Source organism: Parasteatoda tepidariorum, chromosome 4, assembly GCF_043381705.1.
Source record: "Parasteatoda tepidariorum isolate YZ-2023 chromosome 4, CAS_Ptep_4.0, whole genome shotgun sequence".
Lineage (NCBI taxonomy): Eukaryota > Metazoa > Arthropoda > Arachnida > Araneae > Theridiidae > Parasteatoda > Parasteatoda tepidariorum.
In genome coordinates this window covers 50,257,150-50,276,579 of record NC_092207.1, presented here as the reverse complement: position 1 = coordinate 50,276,579, position 19,430 = coordinate 50,257,150, and the positions used below count along the sequence as shown (strand labels likewise).

The 19,430-nt window shown below is 28.7% G+C and overlaps 1 protein-coding gene across 4 annotated transcripts in view; it reads left to right on the top strand.

Moving 5' to 3' along the window:
- The window catches only part of LOC107448236 (uncharacterized), a 45,636-nt gene that overhangs the window by 16,748 nt on the left and 9,458 nt on the right, over positions 1–19,430 (top strand). For 3 of the 4 annotated variants that reach the window (XM_043042879.1, XM_043042873.1, XM_043042878.2), the window contains exons 2-3: positions 10,103–10,229; positions 17,676–17,843. In XM_043042879.1, the coding sequence (XP_042898813.1) occupies positions 10,103–10,229; positions 17,676–17,843 (295 nt within the window). Of the gene's footprint in view, positions 1–4,784; positions 4,899–10,102; positions 10,230–17,675; positions 17,844–19,430 lie in introns of those variants that run through there. The other variant, XM_071179768.1, reaches the window with a different exon arrangement.

Here is a 19,430-nt window from a genome sequence, read left to right as displayed (position 1 = left end):
AAATTATTTGAGGCTATTTTTTTCCAACTAAAGCGGACTTTTCAAAAACAGATTTTTTCAAAAAAGAATTATTTAACTTTAAGAATTTAGGCATTCATCTATATGATCTTATAAAATTACTCTTGTTTTAGTGGTGGACAAAACTCTTTTAATAATTTATTAAAATATAAATACTTTACTACCTTACCACTAGGAAAATATTTTCTGAAAATGAAATTCCGTAGTAGTCTCTGCATTAGAAAATATAACTGCTTAAGTTACTCGCGACTTAAGATTGTAAATATCTTTAATTATGTTATGTCTAACGCGAAGTTAAGTTTATATGTATTTTTTTTCCATGTGTTTCTTCCATTCTTTTTCCAGATTTCGTGTTTTCATTCTTTTTGCTTGAGCTTTTGTGGGTTTCTTCGTATTTTTAATTTCTTCATACTTTTTTTTTCATGTATTACTTTTGGTTCCTTTTTGCTTGTATAAAACTTTCTATGATGGGTGCACTATCAACAAGAATTAGTTATCTAATTAGTTTTCGGCGTTTAATTTGGTTAGAAAGGATCTATTCTATTGATAACTTCAGTATTTTAGATTTTATTCATCTCTATTTTCAATTTTTTTTTTATTCTTGTATTTTCCTGCAGAACTGAACCCAATGCTGAGTCAATTTTGTTAATTTAAATTCTAGAATGAATAATTATATGCTGGCGTTGAAAAATTAGCAAGAAATTAAAATATTATGAAAGTTTACCAAATCATGTAAAATGGAAACTGGTTTTGTGTGTTTTATACAACTGATAAGCAATCTGACTATCTTTTGTCTTATATTTAGGACATTTAAGAACTAAAATGCAATCTTCCTGCTTTGTAGAATTAAAATATATGTTAATTAGCTCAAATGATTAGATATGAAATCATACCTTTCAAGTAAATTGAGAAAAATTAAGATTATCCCTTTAGTCTCATGCAATACTTAACTTTTTTTAGGGTTAGAAAAAAAAAGCATGCGTCGCGACCAGATTTTGTTTTTATAGTATATTAAAAACTTACTGCTACCTAAAATGTAACAGAAGGTTGGATTAAACGTCAAAATACGTAGTAAAAAAAAAAACCTAAGTAATGATTTACTTTTTATTTTCGAAGAATCACTAGCGACTGCAGTTTGGGTCGCAATCAGGAGTTCCCAACCTGTGGATTGTGACCCATAAATAAAAGAATCCTTAATCTTTCCAGAAACAATTTGATCTAGATAATGACACCAAAACTAAGTGTTCGATTTCCGCCCTTTGTATACATCTTGAGCATAACATTGTAAGTTCTCAAGGACGACCAGCGAAAATGCTAGAAAGAATTTCTCCAGCTATGACTAGTTCCTCAGGTTTGGCGCAGTTAGTGTAGCCATTTTTTTCTAGTGTTAACTTCGCGACACCCGACTCGTACACGTGAATTGATAAAATAATGAAATATTAATATTCACCGAGTCATGCTTTACCTTTTTTTCTATGCGAATGGGTGGGAATGCAGTCACGCTTATGCTCGATCATGTATCCTTACGTATTTCAGTCGTTAGATACCTTGTAGGAAAAATCGCTAATTTGCAATGTGCCAAATGACTCAAGTAGTTTTACTTTCTTAATGCTCAAGGCAAATAGCTTCCCAATGTTATTTATATGATCATCCCACGCGTGGACAGTCCACGTTCAAGGAATATTTAATATTTCAAACCATGAAATCGATGTTACGTCAAGTATAAATAATGCTTTTTCCCTTTACAAACTTGTTTTGATATTTGAATGCATAAAATATTAGCAAGGAGAAATGAAAAAGGTATTTTAGAATTTTAAATGAATTTATATTAGCTGGATTGATCCCTTGATTGATTAGGTGTCCTCTAAGTACTCTCGTTTTAAAATATGAAGGACTACGTAAACAGCGGTAATTGCTTAATACAGTAGCAAGAGCAACGGGTAGATTTTATCGCATTGCGAATTTATTAACTTTGAATTCTATATTTAAGCCAGGAAATATATTCTAAAATCTTTTCGAAGGAAAAAGCATTTAATTATGTGTATGTTATTTTGTGTTTAAAAAACTTATTGCAAAGCAATCGTGAATCACGAAATCAGTGGTTATGCTCTTGATATTTTCTTCATTCCATTAGTTCAGTGTTTCCCAAAGTGTGGTACGCGTACCCCCAGAGGTATGGGAACATTTAAGAGGGGGTACGAGTTCTTATGCGAAATATCTTGTAACAAACGAAATTATCAAAATTTTATTTAAAAAAAGTTAGCCATGAAAATTTACTATGGCGTATTTTTCTATTGGCTATTTTTTGCAGCGTTAACAATTAATAATTAGTGGTGTCAATAGTCAGTTGTGATTTTTAATTTTTGTGCAATTTTTTTGCAGTACAAAAATGCATTAATTTTTTTTATTAGTGGTACACAGCGTTGCGAAAAATTTAGAAGGGGTACACAAAAGTCATGAGTTTGGGAAACACTGCTTTAGTTGATACTAATAAAAAAAAATTGAAATTCCTAAATTTTTTAATCGGTGAGATACTATAGTTAAAATGTTTTGTTAACAATTTCTTACTTTATAATTTCTAAAGTTGATGATTCTAAATTTATTAAAATAAGCCTTTGAACCTTCTCCTACTAAGATCTTGCATTACTTACAACCATTTATCCCTTGTCCACGGCTATATTTTATGGCTTATCTATATTTTGTGGCTTTCACTATAAGCTCGATTTGTGTGAGAAGTGTTAACTTACTATCATATTTTTCACTCCGTTTCTTCTGCCCTTTTAATATATTTGTTTGCTTTTTTTTTAAATTTTTTTACAGGTTTTAAGTTCGGGTTAGATTATTCAAATTTATATGATTTAATGTGTCCAAATATATGATATAGTTTTGAACTATGCCACACTTTCCTATATTATAAGTCGGAGTCTCAACGGCCTTTTTTTAAAAAGGTAACTGATGAATCTCCGAAACCAAGATATTTGTTGAAGGATGTCTAAATCTTAAAGAAAATCTCGATGTCGCAACCAAACATTCCGAACGAGGATTTTAAAGTTTTTACATTTAAGTATAGTTGTATAGTGCGCAAAGTGAAAAAATAGCTGAATAACTTTTGATCTAATAATCATTTTTTCGCGTACTTATTTCAGTTTTGCTTATTTCGCCATATCTCCGAAACTAATGAAACTAAGCAAAACTTTTCTTGCTTATAATTATAAAGCCTGTTTATCTGAAGAAAATTCCATGTAAAAAGCATTTATTTCTTATTTTCTCTTTGATGGTCGAAACAATGTACTATAAGGCATACACATTTTTACCCAAATTTAATCTGCGTAATATTAAATGTTGAAATCAAACATTTAAAAGGAATCCGTCGAATAGTTCAGAAATAAAAACTTAATTATGACTTCTTTGAAATTTTCAACCCAAATCGGTCGATTTTTTTTTTCAAATTTTATTTTGTCATATAAATTGCGTAATTTAAAGGGATGTAAAAATTTGTATACCGTAGGAACAAAAAATTTTTCAACAAATTAAAGAAAATAATAATGAATAAATGACTATTCAAAACTATTTGTTTAAGTGAATATTATACTTTCGTGCAAATATTTTTTTGATTTGCTTAAAAATTTTCTGAGATAGTGAAACATTACATTAAGTGTTCTAACTTTCGATATTTCCCTTACCTAAACTATTGGAACCATATTAACAAAATGGCGGATATCCTCCACATTTTGTGGGTTAAAAACCCAAATCTGTCTGAAAAAAGGTATGCTTATTCAGAGACAGTACGTTTTGTGTCTGATTTCGTGACTTAAAATATCGTCTGCACTTATCAATTACCATTTATGGTTAGGCATTCGAACTATAAAAGTTGAGTACTTAGTACTTGAAAATCCGATCATTAAATCAAAAATTACTCATGAATTATTTTTCGCACCTCGTGTTAACAGAGGCAGAGCATACTATAGAATGGATTAAATGGGTATTTAATTTACATAATATTTTTAGAACTTATTAGATCGGTCCTAGATTAATATTAGTACCATACATCCAAACTTATTGACTTAGATTGAAATTGTTTCTAAAAATCCTGATTACTTATATCTTGTAAGCATAAGCACAAAAAGATTTTTTTTTCATGATTCAAACTAAAAAAAATTTTTTTTTTCGTATCAGAGTGTTCCATTCGAAAATGACACTTACTTGCGCTCATTGTGGGAAGAACAATCCAGAAATGGAATATTCGGTTTGAATTATAATTAGTTATTGGGACAAAGGAAGGCTAAAAAATAAAATAACTGTGACAAGATTCGTTACTTATAGCTAAGAAGAATGGTAACCCATTTGACCTCCAAAGCTTAACGTTCTGGATGGTAGTCCTTGGAAGAAAGCAGGTAACCCTTATTGACCTTTCAGTAATAAGACCTGATGTCTTCCGATAGATTTTTATCTCCGTTTAAAAATATCTTTGTTTTCCACTTGGATCTCGAAATTAAAAATATAGAAACGTTTACATTCAACAGACTTTGGAAATGAAAATTATTTCGAAAGGAGAAGAAATCTCCTCGGCTTTGTGTCGCTTCAAGGTGTGTTTAGAAAAGTTATCTTGACATTGCTAATTATTTTTCTATTGTTGCTGTTATTTCGCCATAGCATTGTTCAAGCATCTGATACCGCTGTTTTATGCCTCTGTAAGTTGCACCGTAATAGGGTTTTAGATAATATCTTGAACTAGTTTGTGATTTCATGGTTGAATTTTCTGCCTTTACTTGTCTGTTTTTCATAGACCATACTACTTTTAATTTTAAGCTATACTTATAAACGTTTTAAATATTTCTGTATATTCAAAATAAAAGATTTTAACGCTTGGCTCACTAATGGTAAATATCAAACTCAACTTTCTTAGTTTAAATTATTTTGAAAGTCTTTATAATGAAAAATATTTAAAATAATAAGTAGTATTGAATTCGTGACTGTTATTTATAAAAAGATTGGTGCTTTTGTCTGTTAAGTGTTTTTTTTTTTAAACCATAACCTTAATTCGTCAACGAACACAAATTCGGAAACTAGAAACACGCTTGACGTATCAGCATTTGAAGGATACTTTGAAAATATAAATAAATATTTTGCGTTATTGTTCTTTGAGTTGTGCTAAAACAATGTCAACTTCACATTAGGTTTGCAATAGTATTCATGCCTTTTGAAATGTAATTTTTTGCATTGAAGTACAGTAGATATGTTTAGTATCTCAATATAATATTAATTTATCTGATTCAAACAATAACAAGGGTTTATAAAAAAGTAAGCTTTCATTTTTTAACTACTAATATCTCTGTTTAACATAACGTTAATGTCATTAAACACAGTTTTTTATAGTTCCTCTTTAATCCAGATTTGACTAGAGTTGATGCAATTGCGTCTTACCCAGTTCTTTACCACTCATTTCTGCCCAATTTGCAGTTAAATTTGTTTCAGCTTTTCGTTGCCATAGTGAGAAACAACGTTTGGTCAATTTTGTGATGCTATTGATGAATAATTGTATAAAATTAAGCACAGGTGGCGCTAGTGGTTAAAATTAGTCGTATGACTTCCGGGTTACGTCTTCCAATTGATTTTTTTCGCTAAGTTATGTCAGGCGTGTCATCCAATATTATGCTTGTCGTATTTACAATTAAAAGCGTTTTTGTAATATTACTTTCAACAAAACAAACAACAAAGGAATTCGGAAAATTCCACACATGCTATGATGCTACCCAAAAATAAGTGATATATTGCACAAATATAGCATATATTATTCTAAAATATATAAGGGGTAATACTTAAAACATGGCAAGCCTTCTTTTTTACGTTGTGATATCGTGAGCAGTAAATAATTTTCTCAAATTTGTTTACTGCTCACGATGTTTTAGAATTGATAAATTACAGAAAACTCTTATGAATGATAAAATTTCTCGTAAATTCAAACACAAATCACCTTAATAAAACTTCCTAGAACATAATCTGTTCACACAGTGCCTCGTAAACCTAACATAAGCGGAGGGATACATTAAACACATCCTTTTAATTTTAAAAGTAACTTTTCTATACTTGTTATTAAAGCTTTTTAATGTCTACATTCATTCTACCACTCATTTCTGCCCCATCGGCAGCTAAATTTGTATCAGCTTTTCGTTGCCATAGTGAGATACCGTTAAAGCATTAACGGTATAGATGCTTTATATTTATTGAAAAAATATTTTTACTTAAAATAAGTTCAATTTTTCCCTTGAAATCGAACATCACTATTTATGAACTCTATCGAAGATTTTGTAATAATTTCTAACTTATTAATTCTATAAATGTGCTGAGCTTTACGTTCAAAAATAACTTGGCTATTTAAACATTTTTTATATAACTATTTGTTCTTTGTTCGTTATCAGAACTTAATATATTGCAGTTATTAAATAGACGATCGCTCCCGCAGTATTCATTATGAATATTTATTACCACATCGTTATAAATATTTCTTTAATTATGTTTAACAATTTAATAACATATTTAGGATGAAAGATTCACAGCTATTGTATAAAAGGGATTTCATAGCCAAATATTTCTCTCGAACTTTAACTTTATTTTTAAAGAGTAATACATTAGTACTTCCTCTAATCTAATCGTTTAATTGTAAACTTAGTTATTAAACCTCTTAAATAAAATATAGAGATTTAAAAGATAAATTTTAAAAATAAACGAGAATAATTTTTATCGGACTCAAAATGAAAGTCGTATTTCCGAAAAGCGTGTGGAAGTTTTCAGTTGTATCAGTTTATATCAGAAATGACACGCGCTACATTTTTGTTTTAGGTTAGGTTTAAATTTTCCATTTATTAAACTGCTTTAAAAAGATAATTTTTTAAAATTTTTTATTAGCTTTGAGTTTAATTTATGTCAAACTCGTAGAAATTTCATTTGGTGATAAATTTTGTTCTTACCATTTCGGAAATATTTTTACTTGAGTTATCAGGCTCAGAGCTGCAGTTGAAATTTCAATTCAGGATAAATTTCATTCCTTTATAAGATAGAAGTTTTGCTTTTAGCAGTCAAAAATCGATCGAAACTAGTATTATCTAGCACAGGGTATCAGTTAAAATTTGAGCATACAAGCTAGAAAAAAAGTATTAAAATTTAGAATGACCATAAATTCAAATTGAAAATATGACAAATTCTGCTTTTCACTAGGCACAGAGCTTCAGGTGAGATTTGAGTACTCTAGATAGAATAGATAGAATGAAAGGAGTCTGAAATTTAACCATTTATGTACCAATGGGAATTTTAAGTCTCACTAATATTTCCATGTAGCATTGAAACGGAACAAAATATCTGTCCCTAGAGCAAAATGCTTGTCCTTGTAATATGACTTTCCTTTTATCACTACAAGTTGACAACACACGATCATTTGACGCTGAATATCACCATCATATTTCATGATTCCTTAATTTCATTCCTCAATTCTCAGATTTCTGCCTCAATCAATTTTTCAACTAAATCTTTCTTATTATTTTTTTTATTGATTCATTAATATTTTCAACTAGTTATAAAAGTGGGTATTAAATGTTTAATTTTAATGAAAATTTTTCTAATGTGGTGTAAGACTAAAATTAAAAATGTTTGTAAAATATTAGCAAATATTACTATTACAAAAATATTTTTCAAAACATTTTTGTTATATTAAAATTATTTAATTACGATAATGTCTATAGAATGAAATTTTCTTGTTTAATTAAGTAGACATTATTTAATGAAACAAGAAAGTTTTAAACATATTTAATTTTTAATAATTTGGTAAATAAAGGGTTAATCGATACTTAATTCTGTTTGGTGACTAATTTATAAATAATTCTGCTTGCAACGGTCAGGAATTGAGGGCTGTTTTGCCGTCATGCAAGGAAAACTTCTTTGGAGATTTGAGGGCTCCAGCTGGTGTAAATGTGATCTAAGTTGGCGTTTGCCCCTTTAAAAAGTCCTCTAAGAAGGTAAATTCAACCAATATTTAACCCAGGAGTTCCCTTGTCTTCTGGATTGGGTTCAAAATTACAAGGCTACGGAGTTGAACATTAGTATTCGTAAACCCAAAAATTGAGTAGCTGGTTCAACAATGGTTATAAATATTAATAAGTAATTCATCTGTGAAATTCTTTCCAGAAGAGTGGTTAAGAACTATAAAGGAATAAAAGGAATGTGAAAAATGAAGTTTCTCATTTGAGCTAGCATTTGCTTTCATTGTTGGTGAGTTCTATTACATCTGAGCTTTTAAAAAGAAAACAAATAAAGGTTAAAGATGTATTATTGGTACCTTTTAAAAAGGATTGAATGCAATGCTTTTCATTAAATATGGATCCTGTCTCTGAGAATTGTATTCAATTTCCTTATGCAGATGAGATTTGATGGGGAGCTGCAATTTAATTGAGAAAATCAGACGATATTCATAATCACCACCCCATTCGCGAGGTATCCCCTAGGCTGATCTACCCTCCATCAAAAACGATGAAAACTTCCAGTATTCTAACTTCGGGTTAATTGAGAAAATACCCGTCTAACATTTCGGCCTACTCGGTATTTAAATTGTCACGTTGCTTAGACTGAAAATGCCGTTCTACCCCTCTAATTGTGGGCTCTTACTTCCTGATCCATTTCGTTGATAAGTAATCACGAAAATTAGAGTAAATGACTGCGAAGGAGATTGAGATCTCAACTACACTAGCACGAAAACTAATTAATGTAATTAATGTGAAAAAGAGGGAGATTTGGGAAAAAAAACTTACTAGTGGCGTAAAAAAAGAAAGGTAAAAAGTTGGAACAAGAAGAAAATTAATCTAAAAAATGAACAACAAATAATGAAAATTGAAAAAAAAATAACTTTTCGATTTTTATTTAACGTAAAGTAAATGTCTAAGTAAAATATATATATATTTTTAATTTTCTGCTTTTATTCATCGGTAGAATAAGGTTCCTAAATTATCTGATTTGCGTTTCGTAGCTAATTTATTTTATTTTTTGCGAGTTCAAGGTCTTATGAATCGAAAAGTTCCTGCTTGAAATAGAATTCTTTCAAATTGCTGTAGGAATATTTTTTCCCTTCTTTTGATCAAGTGTACAATTAAAAGGTTATCAAGTTTTATAATCGAGGAAAGGAAACTGTCTTATAGACAAATTTAAATTGTTTCAAGTCTCTACAATTAAAGTTAACGTATTCTAATTTTTAATTTTCGTTGCTCAACATTGATATTATTTAAAAACAAATCCCCATTTAAGTTAGAAATATTGATGTAAAGTTCCGCAGTAATGTAGAAAAGGAAATGTTTATTAATTTTTTTATATTAGAAGTTATAAAGTATTCGTTCAAAAAAATGTTCGGTTGAAATTAGATTCATAAAAGCGTATAGTTTTTAGTTGACTGGTTTCAATATTAATCTATTACAAAAATTTATAAAATGTTCAGAATTGTGAATTTTGAAGATTTATTTTGACTCATTTCTTTCCGAAAATAATTTACGTCATCTTGCACTAAACTTTTCTGAAGGATACAACCACCTGCTTATTTTTGCTGAAAAAATTCATTCGTTGCTTTTAATAATTCTGAGATTTTTTATTAAGTTCGAAACCATATTTGAAACCCAAATTCTATAATGGTTATTCACACACATATTATTGATAATTTCATTGGAGTGGGAATTATTGATAACTTTCATCAGTTGTGAAATTATTCATAATTTTTGTTGGAGCGTGAATGACTCATAATTTTCCTCGGAATTTGAATGATTGATAAATTTTCGTCGGAATTTGAATGATTGATAAATTTTCCTCGGAATTCGAATGATTGATAAATTTCGTCGGTATTTGAATGATTGATAAATTTCGTAGGACGTGAAATAATTGTTTTCATTATTCATAGAAACTCATTAATTTTTCGTACTTATTATTGGTATGTAGGGAAAACAGTAACTACATTGTGAATAAAACTTATCTTTTAATGGAATCTCAAATTTACAAACGTCTACACAGTAAAAATATTTCTTGGTATCAATTACTAATTTCTTTAATATTTCAGGCTGCACCCTTATCGTCAGAATTTCTGATAACTCTCAATGATCCTCGAGTTTTGTGGAATGAGAACTGGCTGGCGGTGGTTCTTGAATTGGCTGGAGCAATACTAATCTATCAAGTTTGTAAAAATGGTAAATAAGAAATATTTGTTTATGTTCTTATATTTTGTTTCTAAAATTTTGAAAAACGTTTAATTTATTTACGGTATACTTACAAGAATAATTACTTACAAGCGTTTTCCCTTGTTTAAATTCTTTAAGTAAGAAAAGATTGTTCTATTTTAGTGGAGGGGGCGGGAGAATTTGAAAAGGTATAAATACCGGAAGAATTCGAGCCTAAGAAAACAGCCATATTGTCTTTTTAATACAAACCACTTAAAAATGGATTTAATTAAGTAGTTTTATTTCCCTCTAAAAATTTTGATTAAAAATAAAGGATATATAACTGATTAATGAAATTGACGTAGGTACTTAATGGTATGATAATTCCAAGCAGAAAATTTGATTTTATTTGAATTGAACTTTCTTTTAATCTATTCGTACCAATGAAGTGTTTTATCAAGATCGCAGTTAAATATTAGTTTACTTTTTCTTATCTAACATTAAGTCTTTGCAATTTATAATTTTACTGCAAGTTCAAATTTTAATCGTTTAAAAATATTTAAAAATTAGACTCTTTAGTTCGCTTGTAGAAAAACAATTTTAGTTAGGTACGCGAAAAAAGAACTTGAACTATTGAGAAATAGAGAAAAGCATTCCTTCGTCGATTTGACAAAGCTGTTCTCAGCCTTCCGGCTTATTTCAAATCAAGTATTCTAAATTAGAGCTGTTTTCACCTTTGCCGAAAATCCGTTTGCCACCAATCACACAGATTTTAGAGTCAACTTAAAAATTTCCATGCATTTAAAACTTCAGATTATGGTTTTCTCCAAATTTTATTCTAAAAGTTTGCTGTTCTCCTTGAACGCATTAATTTTGGAATAGTTTCGATTTCGAGTCTGATGAAATGCATTGCATGCAAAATAAAAAACGGATCGCCTGAATCAGTTTTTAGAGAATTTGAAAAATGAGTGAAAATTATTTGATCGGATTTTCCCGTACTGAAATTCTTCTAACCTTAAATATGCAAACTAATTTGTATTGACACTTTTGAAATCTGGCAAAAAATAGTACTTTCTTTGAATAAACGTAAGGTTCTTCGACGAGATTCAGATTCTTGACCTTCGAAATAGAAGGAGCCGTAATCAAGAGAAAATGGTTCAAATATTTTACTCGTGAGAGCAGATTTCTTAATGCTGATTTGCCTTCTTACTCATTTCTTTAGATCTCGGAAACTATTAATGCTAGTTTTAACGCTGTTTTTTGATGCTCTGTTGCCACGGAAAATAAAAAAGATATAGTTTAAGGGCCTTACACTTGAAGCAATGTGATGATTTTAAACTATACAAACAATCGTGCCGTGAAGAATTATCTGGACCTTAGAACAGACAAATAACTTAAATAATTTAAAATTTATTAAACTTTTTTAAAATCCATGCAAAAAGCATAATACATATTTATAATCAAAATCACTGCGGTATTCTTAGTTTTTGTAAATTATTATGAGACCAGGTAATGCAGCATATAGTAAGTTTTTAGATATAAAAAAATTGATAACAAACGCTTTATTTTTACGAAACTGTGGCTTTTTTCCATATTTGCTTTTATGCCATTTTCAATATAAGCGTAGACTGACTTGAGATAGACTAAACTTGACCCAATAGTCATGAGTAACAGTTGCAAACAGTTATAAATGTAGCACATTATTCGCAAAAAAGCATTTCATATTATGACAGAGCCTTAGAAAGACAGACTTAAAAAAAATTCACACTTTTGCTAAACTCTTTTATCCAAAGATAATTTAATTTGAATTATAATTTTTTAAAGATAATTTTACCTTATTTAACTTTTGTTAATGGTTCGGGAAAAAATACTGTGTTTGAAACTCTATTCCCGCACTTGATGTTAAATATTGGTGTTTGATTTAGTAAGAAATACTGATATTTAAAAAAACTACAATAAGTTCACGGACAACATGAAAAATGCTTGACAAATCATATGAATGAGAAATTTCCCCCATCATTAATCGTAGTGTTGCTTCCCTGCAAGATGACTTTCTTAGCAGTGAAACTATTTTGAAGGATAAACTCATAAATATTAATCTACTCTAATAATCTACTCTAATAAAATAATACCCTAGACATTTAATTAGCAGTCTATAAATAATCACTATCTAAACTTTCGTTCATCTAGTTTTCTTTATTTCTACTTTATTTCTTTTTCACCTTTATCATTTCTTTCTCCTTTTTTTCCTTTAGAATAAAAAACCGGCCCTTATTTTACATTTCTTTTAATAATCTGAGCTAATATAATATTTAATAATGATCTAATATTTCTAAAAATATGTACTTTTATGTCACGATTATTACATATAATTCTTATACATTAATAATGAATGTTTCTATAGAATTACTTATAATTTACAGATGCAAATTGATCAAAGTAGGAGAGCTTTCTAATTTTAGGAAAATTATGATGAATAAAAATATGTTGGAAACAAATTAAAAATTTAGAATAAAAAATGCAAATATTTCAAAAATTTGATTCAAATCGCAAATTAAAAAAAGTAAAGTTTTGTGAACTTTTAGGCCTTTCTTAAACTCAAAGCGATCCTCTTGTCTCAGGAGCATTAGCAGAATACTATTGTTTTTACAATAAAATTAAAAAAAAAATTTTTAGTAAAAAATCAGATCTTTTGTTCTTTTGCTTGATGATCCAAATATAAAACTAGTACGCCATTAATAATGTCCATTTAACCAAAAAGTTTTTTTCTTCCAAAAATCAAGTTATTTTTAGTTCCTGTTTTATGAATGTGGTGAAATTTTTGCCAGTTTCAAATACATCTCATCATACCCTGGTTTCTTTGGCTCTTACTTAGCTTTGGCGAACTATCAGATAAAAATGCATAAATTTTTACGTTAATCAAATCAGGGTTAAAGAGGAATTTCTGATTTTAAGAAAAAATGGAAGATACTTGAGTTTAAAAGGATTATGCTTTGAGCAATTTAAACCATGCAAAAGTGGCAGTGCAGGAAACACTGAAAACTGCATGAAATTTTAGACTCTCAAAACTTGTAAACATGATCTAAAAACGAAAATTTAAGCAAGTGTGAAAATAGTATAGGTAAATGTATAAAAGTAACGTCACTATAAGTGTTTCGTTTGTCTCGTTTTTGAAATAATTTTTTAATTTACCGAACATACTGTAAATCATATGTTTTTGGGGCTACTTATGCAAAAGCATCCAGTGTGGCAAAATATCTCTCCTGATAGCTGAAAACTTACTGAATGAATAGTATAGTCTGATTCAAATATACAGACTGTAAATATGAACACACACCCACAATTCTGATTTGACATATTATAAAACAGCACATGTTATGAATCGTGAATTATGATTCTTCTACAAAAACGAACACTAACTCCAAATTATTTATTATAATATATAAGAGCACAGAACAAGTACAAAATAAAAGAATCAAAAATCGGAAATAACACATTCCATTTAAAGTTGTCGTTCGTCTCACGCAGACATAACTTTGGGGAACATCACTGCCCAGAAGCTGGAAACAGACAATTGATAAACCATTTTGATGCCACTAGATGGCGCTGCAATGGCAATTTATTTTAATTATGATAAATAATTATTTGAAATATGTCACCATCACACATTTTATCATGAAATTCCTCCCAGTTTTTCAGTCAGTTTAGTTTTGTTTCAATCATTTCGTTTAGAGGACGCTATACCGAGAGAGAGAATAACTTCATGGCAAATTTTATTTAATCTCCAATGGTAAAGTAAAGAGTTAGTTCATGCAATACAAACCTAGAGTAAACGAATGTTGAAAAAATATTTCATTGCAGGATTGCTTACCCTCTGCGTAATCGTTACTAACCCTTCCAGAAGTTGTTTGCATTTTAATATGTTGAAAATAAAAATTTCAGCATTTGTAACTTCATGGTTTTTGTTGGAGCTTTCAATATTAAATTACCAATGATGGGGAAATAGTTTACCATTAATTTTTCCCCCGTGATATAGCATCAGAGAAAGTTTATTTATCTAAAGCGTAATGCACGTGAATCGAAACAAGAAAATTATAATATCAGGATTTCAAAAACCTCAATGAAAAACGTAGCTATTAACTACTGAAAAAAAAAAGCATAATCGTGTAGATATGCGATATGGCACAAATAAGATGCATATTAAATAAATTCAAATGCCGTATTAATACGCAATAAAAATATCGAGATTATTGAAACCATGTGAAAATAAAAAGCAATTACTCCCGAATTGGTAAGCACGTCAAAAGTGATTATTATAATGCTCGATTCGAATTGCGAATTGTTATAATATCGTATTAAAAATATCGATATTTTTAAAAACCGCGTGCAAATCTGGCAATAACTGCCACATGAGTTAATAAAGTCACTTGGATTAACGAAAAATTGGACAAAAATGAAGAGCTTCAAAAGTGAATACTACCTTTGAAATTCGTAGCAATAACCACCAAAAAATCGACCGAAAAACTACATTGATTTATACTGGGCACTCAGAAAAATGTGCAACTCAAAATTTGAAATTTTTTTTATTCAAAATTTATCATAAATTTTTTTATTATGCTCAGGTGCCGCTGCGGGTAGCAGGTTATGCAAGATGTTAGTTTTTTTTTAAATTTAAAATTTAATGTAATAACCAAAAATTATTGGATTATAACAAAAACATGAACTAATCAAAATAAAGTTGCTTACTTCTTTCTTAATCAAAAGTAAATGAAATCTTTTTCTATTAAGATTTCCGCAGTTGTTAAAATAGAAAAATCTAGAATAAACTTAAAATATTCATGATCTTAATATTTATTGAAACTAATTTAAATAATCAGAGATTTCTTTGGTGAATTGAACTTTTAAAGTAGAATATGCAGTTTAAATATATCTCGATAATTATCACTAAAATTCATAAGTGTTAGATCATATACAAATAAACCTAGTCTGGAAAAAAAAAAGTTTTGTAGACTGAGTTGAAGATTTGTTGAATAATAATCAATAATATATCTGAATATTTTTACGTATTTTGTTTCAAGGTGAATCTCTAATCAATTTGATTACGCAATATTCAAGGTTTAATTTTATTTTTAAACTTTGAGAATTTTCTGCCTTAAATTTTCCTCAATCTCAACTGACACCTGAAATGTAAAATACAATTTCTTTTATGTGATTTGACAATAAAAATGCTAAGCTGTATTTTTTCCCTAAAAAGTTTATGTAATATTTTATTTCCTTTTATGTCACAATTAAGTTTCCAATATTAAAAAGCAGTTTTATTTTGCGTTGTAAAAACCATTAACGTTAAGTTAAATAGATTGATTTAAGTTATTGAACTTATACAATTTATTTCGTTTCATTCTATGAAAATGATTTAATTCCTCAATTTAATAATTTCAACAATTGACTGACTTTTTTAATTCTAGCTTTTAAATTTAATAAATTATTCTCTTAAAATATTAGGTTAAAATATTCTGAAAAACACTTAATTTGCACAGAATCAAAATTTTTAGGTTTACCGCTCTCAAAATGCTTAAATTTGTTTGATTATATATTTCGTTTGTTTCTTGCTACATTATTTTTTTTTCTTTTGCGAGACATTGTTTATGAAATCGTTTGCTTGTTAAGGTTAAGCTCAGTGCAGTCGTTTTTAATTCCTGGAAAAATAATTTTGGCATTTTATCTATCAATGTGTCACAAGTTTTCTGCACGTGCTTGAAGGTGTTTAATTTAGAACTATGTCATAGAAATTGCACGATTTCATTTTCTTGAAAGATCTAACGACCTTTAGTTTCAACAAATCACAAGTGTACTAAATTTGTATATTTTGAGACTCTATATCGTTCACAAAATTTTTAATACATATTTTTCTCAGACGCTTCCTTACAATACAGTTTAGTTTTATGATTAAAATATCATATTTTCCAGATGTCTTGTAAAATAAGAGCAACTTATGCAATATTATGTCAGATCTTATCTGACCTTAGCATTAACATGAAAAAGAAATAATTAAAATTACAAAAAAATTAATTCAGAATAATATAAATGCATGTTTTCAATTTAAAGACTTTGAAATATTTACAATAATACTTAATAAACGTTTAAAATCTAACATTTAAATGGGGTTTTTTTCGGTATGATTCTAATCAAATACTAGTTGCACTCCTAATATATTCATTTAGTTTGTAATTTATTTAGGCTTTTCAATAAATTGGGACTAACGACTATGATTCATATTTTTTAAAATAAAAAAAAGACTCTTGTATTATCGTTGGAAAAAAGTACACTTTGGTTTGCTTTTATAACTCTTCAAATTAAATGCACGGGAAATCTCAAAGAGAAATCGAAATACTTTTTATTAATACAAGAAAAACTTGTTTTGAAAAATAATTTTACTTCTCGGGACCTATTTGATAGATCTTAATAAAATGTTTAGTTTTATCACAAAATATTGCAATTTTGATGAGAATATGAAAATGAATAAACTTCAAAATTAGAAAATTTATCTAACACTTAAAATTTTTTTACCCCCATTACCTTATTTTAATAACACTTCAAAAACACAAAAAGGAGAATTATTTCATTTTAGAGTGTCTATTTATTGTCTGAGGAAACTAGTTTCTTAAACGGGGACCTCCTTCTTTGATTTGCACTATTAGTTGTAGTGTGGAGGAAGGACCAAACTTATCCTGACTAAACTATTAAAACAATATTTTCCATTTCGCAATTAGTACTTCGAGAGAAAAATTTCGAACGTATTTTTTTTAATTAAAAATATTTGTTGCATATCATGACTTAATTCCCTTCTGCCAAATTTTGCAATGATAAAATGAATGCCTTTTACGAAAAAAAGTGGCAGCATTCAAACCGAGTGAATGTTTCCTTTCCTTACATATTACTTTAGCTTTGAAATGGCACTATGATTTGGCTACAGATCCAAATATAAATATTTTAACTAGTGATACATTACGGTAGTCAAAATTATCTTATTTCTGAAAAATAAATACTAATACTTTTAAAGGACACTAGACATAAATGTGTTAATTCATAGATAGTCCTAATTAATTAGCATAGTTAGTGTCCTGCAAACCATTACGATTGTAGTTTAACAGTAGAAAATCCCATCATTAGGCCAAAAGTTATTTCTGTGGATACCTTGATTCACTCTCTATACTAGAGGCTAAGGTGTCTTATTTCGTATGTTATTGCACGTCAAAATTATAAGAGTTATTTCATAACATCCACTATAGCAAACGTTATTCCTAGTGTCTTGGCAAGCTTTCTTTGTATCCTCACCATTTTCCATTTTTTGTGTCGAACATAGTTTCTAGCATGTTTTATATTTATTTTTAGTACATATTAACATCAAGTTTTTAATGGCCACTCATATATAAAATTTTGAATTGCTACTATTCTGTGTAATTATTTAATACATAGCCAAAATGAGACAGTCGGAATCTCGGTTCCTGGTATTAGCTGCTATGATCGCAACGATGTGCTTTGAAATACTGCCCTTTTTTCGTGCTGGATATGAATTGTGGTGGTATCATCCAGGTTTCCTCAACATTATAAGGGCGCGACTGCCTTCCTACATCATAAGCTCATGTAAGTACATATAAATTTGTAATATTTTTAAACTTTAAGTATGACTTCCAAAACACATTCATGACTTAGTTTCAATAAAGGTGCGCAAAAGCGCCTTTCACGCTTACTAAACTGCAGTTCAATCGAAAAATAAACGCAAAAGACAAAAAATTCAAAATTCAGATTTTAACGTATTTGGCATTTTTGTGCGGTAAGCTACATTGATTGCAAAAAATAATTTTTCAAAAATGAATTTTTTTTAATCAGTTTTTTGAAAAACTTTAATTTAGCGTTACATTAGCAATAGAAGGAAAATAGTCAAGCCGCTTTTCTCGGAATCGATCATGAAGCACTTACGTTGTTTTTTCAATTGCACTGCAGTATACTTATACCAAATATATCTCTATAATACAAGCTTACGCTAATATAAAAAGAATATGATGCATTAAGACGTTGTTCTATTCCATGTATTAAACGGTTAACTTGATGTAGTTACACCGGAAAACTACTAAATTTATTTTGCAATGCTTTTTGTTCTTCCCTTAGTTGTTCACATTTCCGAATGTTTATTTTTGAATATTTTGGTCATTGAACTGGAACACTGGGAACAAGTTTGTTGTTGCATTTATACAAGTACTTAATATTTCCTAATACGGGTGTTAGGATTTCTGCTGGAATAGTTGAGTACGTATTGGAAAATGCTAAGCAAGAATAATTAAAAACTCCTCTTTTAACTTACAAAGAACTTTTATTTAGAAAGGAAAAAAATGTAACTTAAACATCACATAACTTTTTAAAAAGAAAACTTAATCCACGAGAGTATTCTACTCTCCGTAACATAACACAGCTACAGTCGCCAAGCTCTATACATTTTTATATATAAATCTAGTCTGGAACTGTCTTATATATACAAGCATATATTTAATATCCAATCAAAAATACTTGCATAAGGGTGAAAGAAAACGTAATAACCACTTTTTTTTTGTGGAACAGTAAATGATTAACATTCTTTCAATAGAACCCAGACTTTGTAACTAACGTACTTAAATAAAAATAATGAACCCATTAATCTGTAAAATACTATTTCATTGTGAAAATATTTAATAAGAAGGATGACATTTTTTTCATCGTTTTATCACTAAAAATTACAAATGAGATTCTATATCTGACAATTGAATTCACTACTCTGGAACTAAATTTAGTCGTCTTATGACTGTTTTTGGTATCTAAACATAAGCTGAAAATGAATTAAATAATCCGATTTATAGTTTTCGTTGAAATGAAAACTAAAAAGAACTGGCTATAAACGTTGAAAAACTGCAAGTAGGAAACATATTTCTTTATAAACAATCTAGTAGTTTTATTTTGACTTGAAACGCTAATGCAAATTCTACAAATGCATGTCCTTCTCATAGTTTATTCAATATATTATTTGAAAAAAATACGTATTTTTATCCAAAAAATTTGTTATTTCTTTATTGGTATTTTACTTTAAGTACATTATCGTAAAGGCACCTGAAATATTAAATAAATAATGGATTATCAATTGGATATAACTATAATTAGATTCCAAAAACATTTGAAAAAGCTTTAAAGAAAATTCCTACC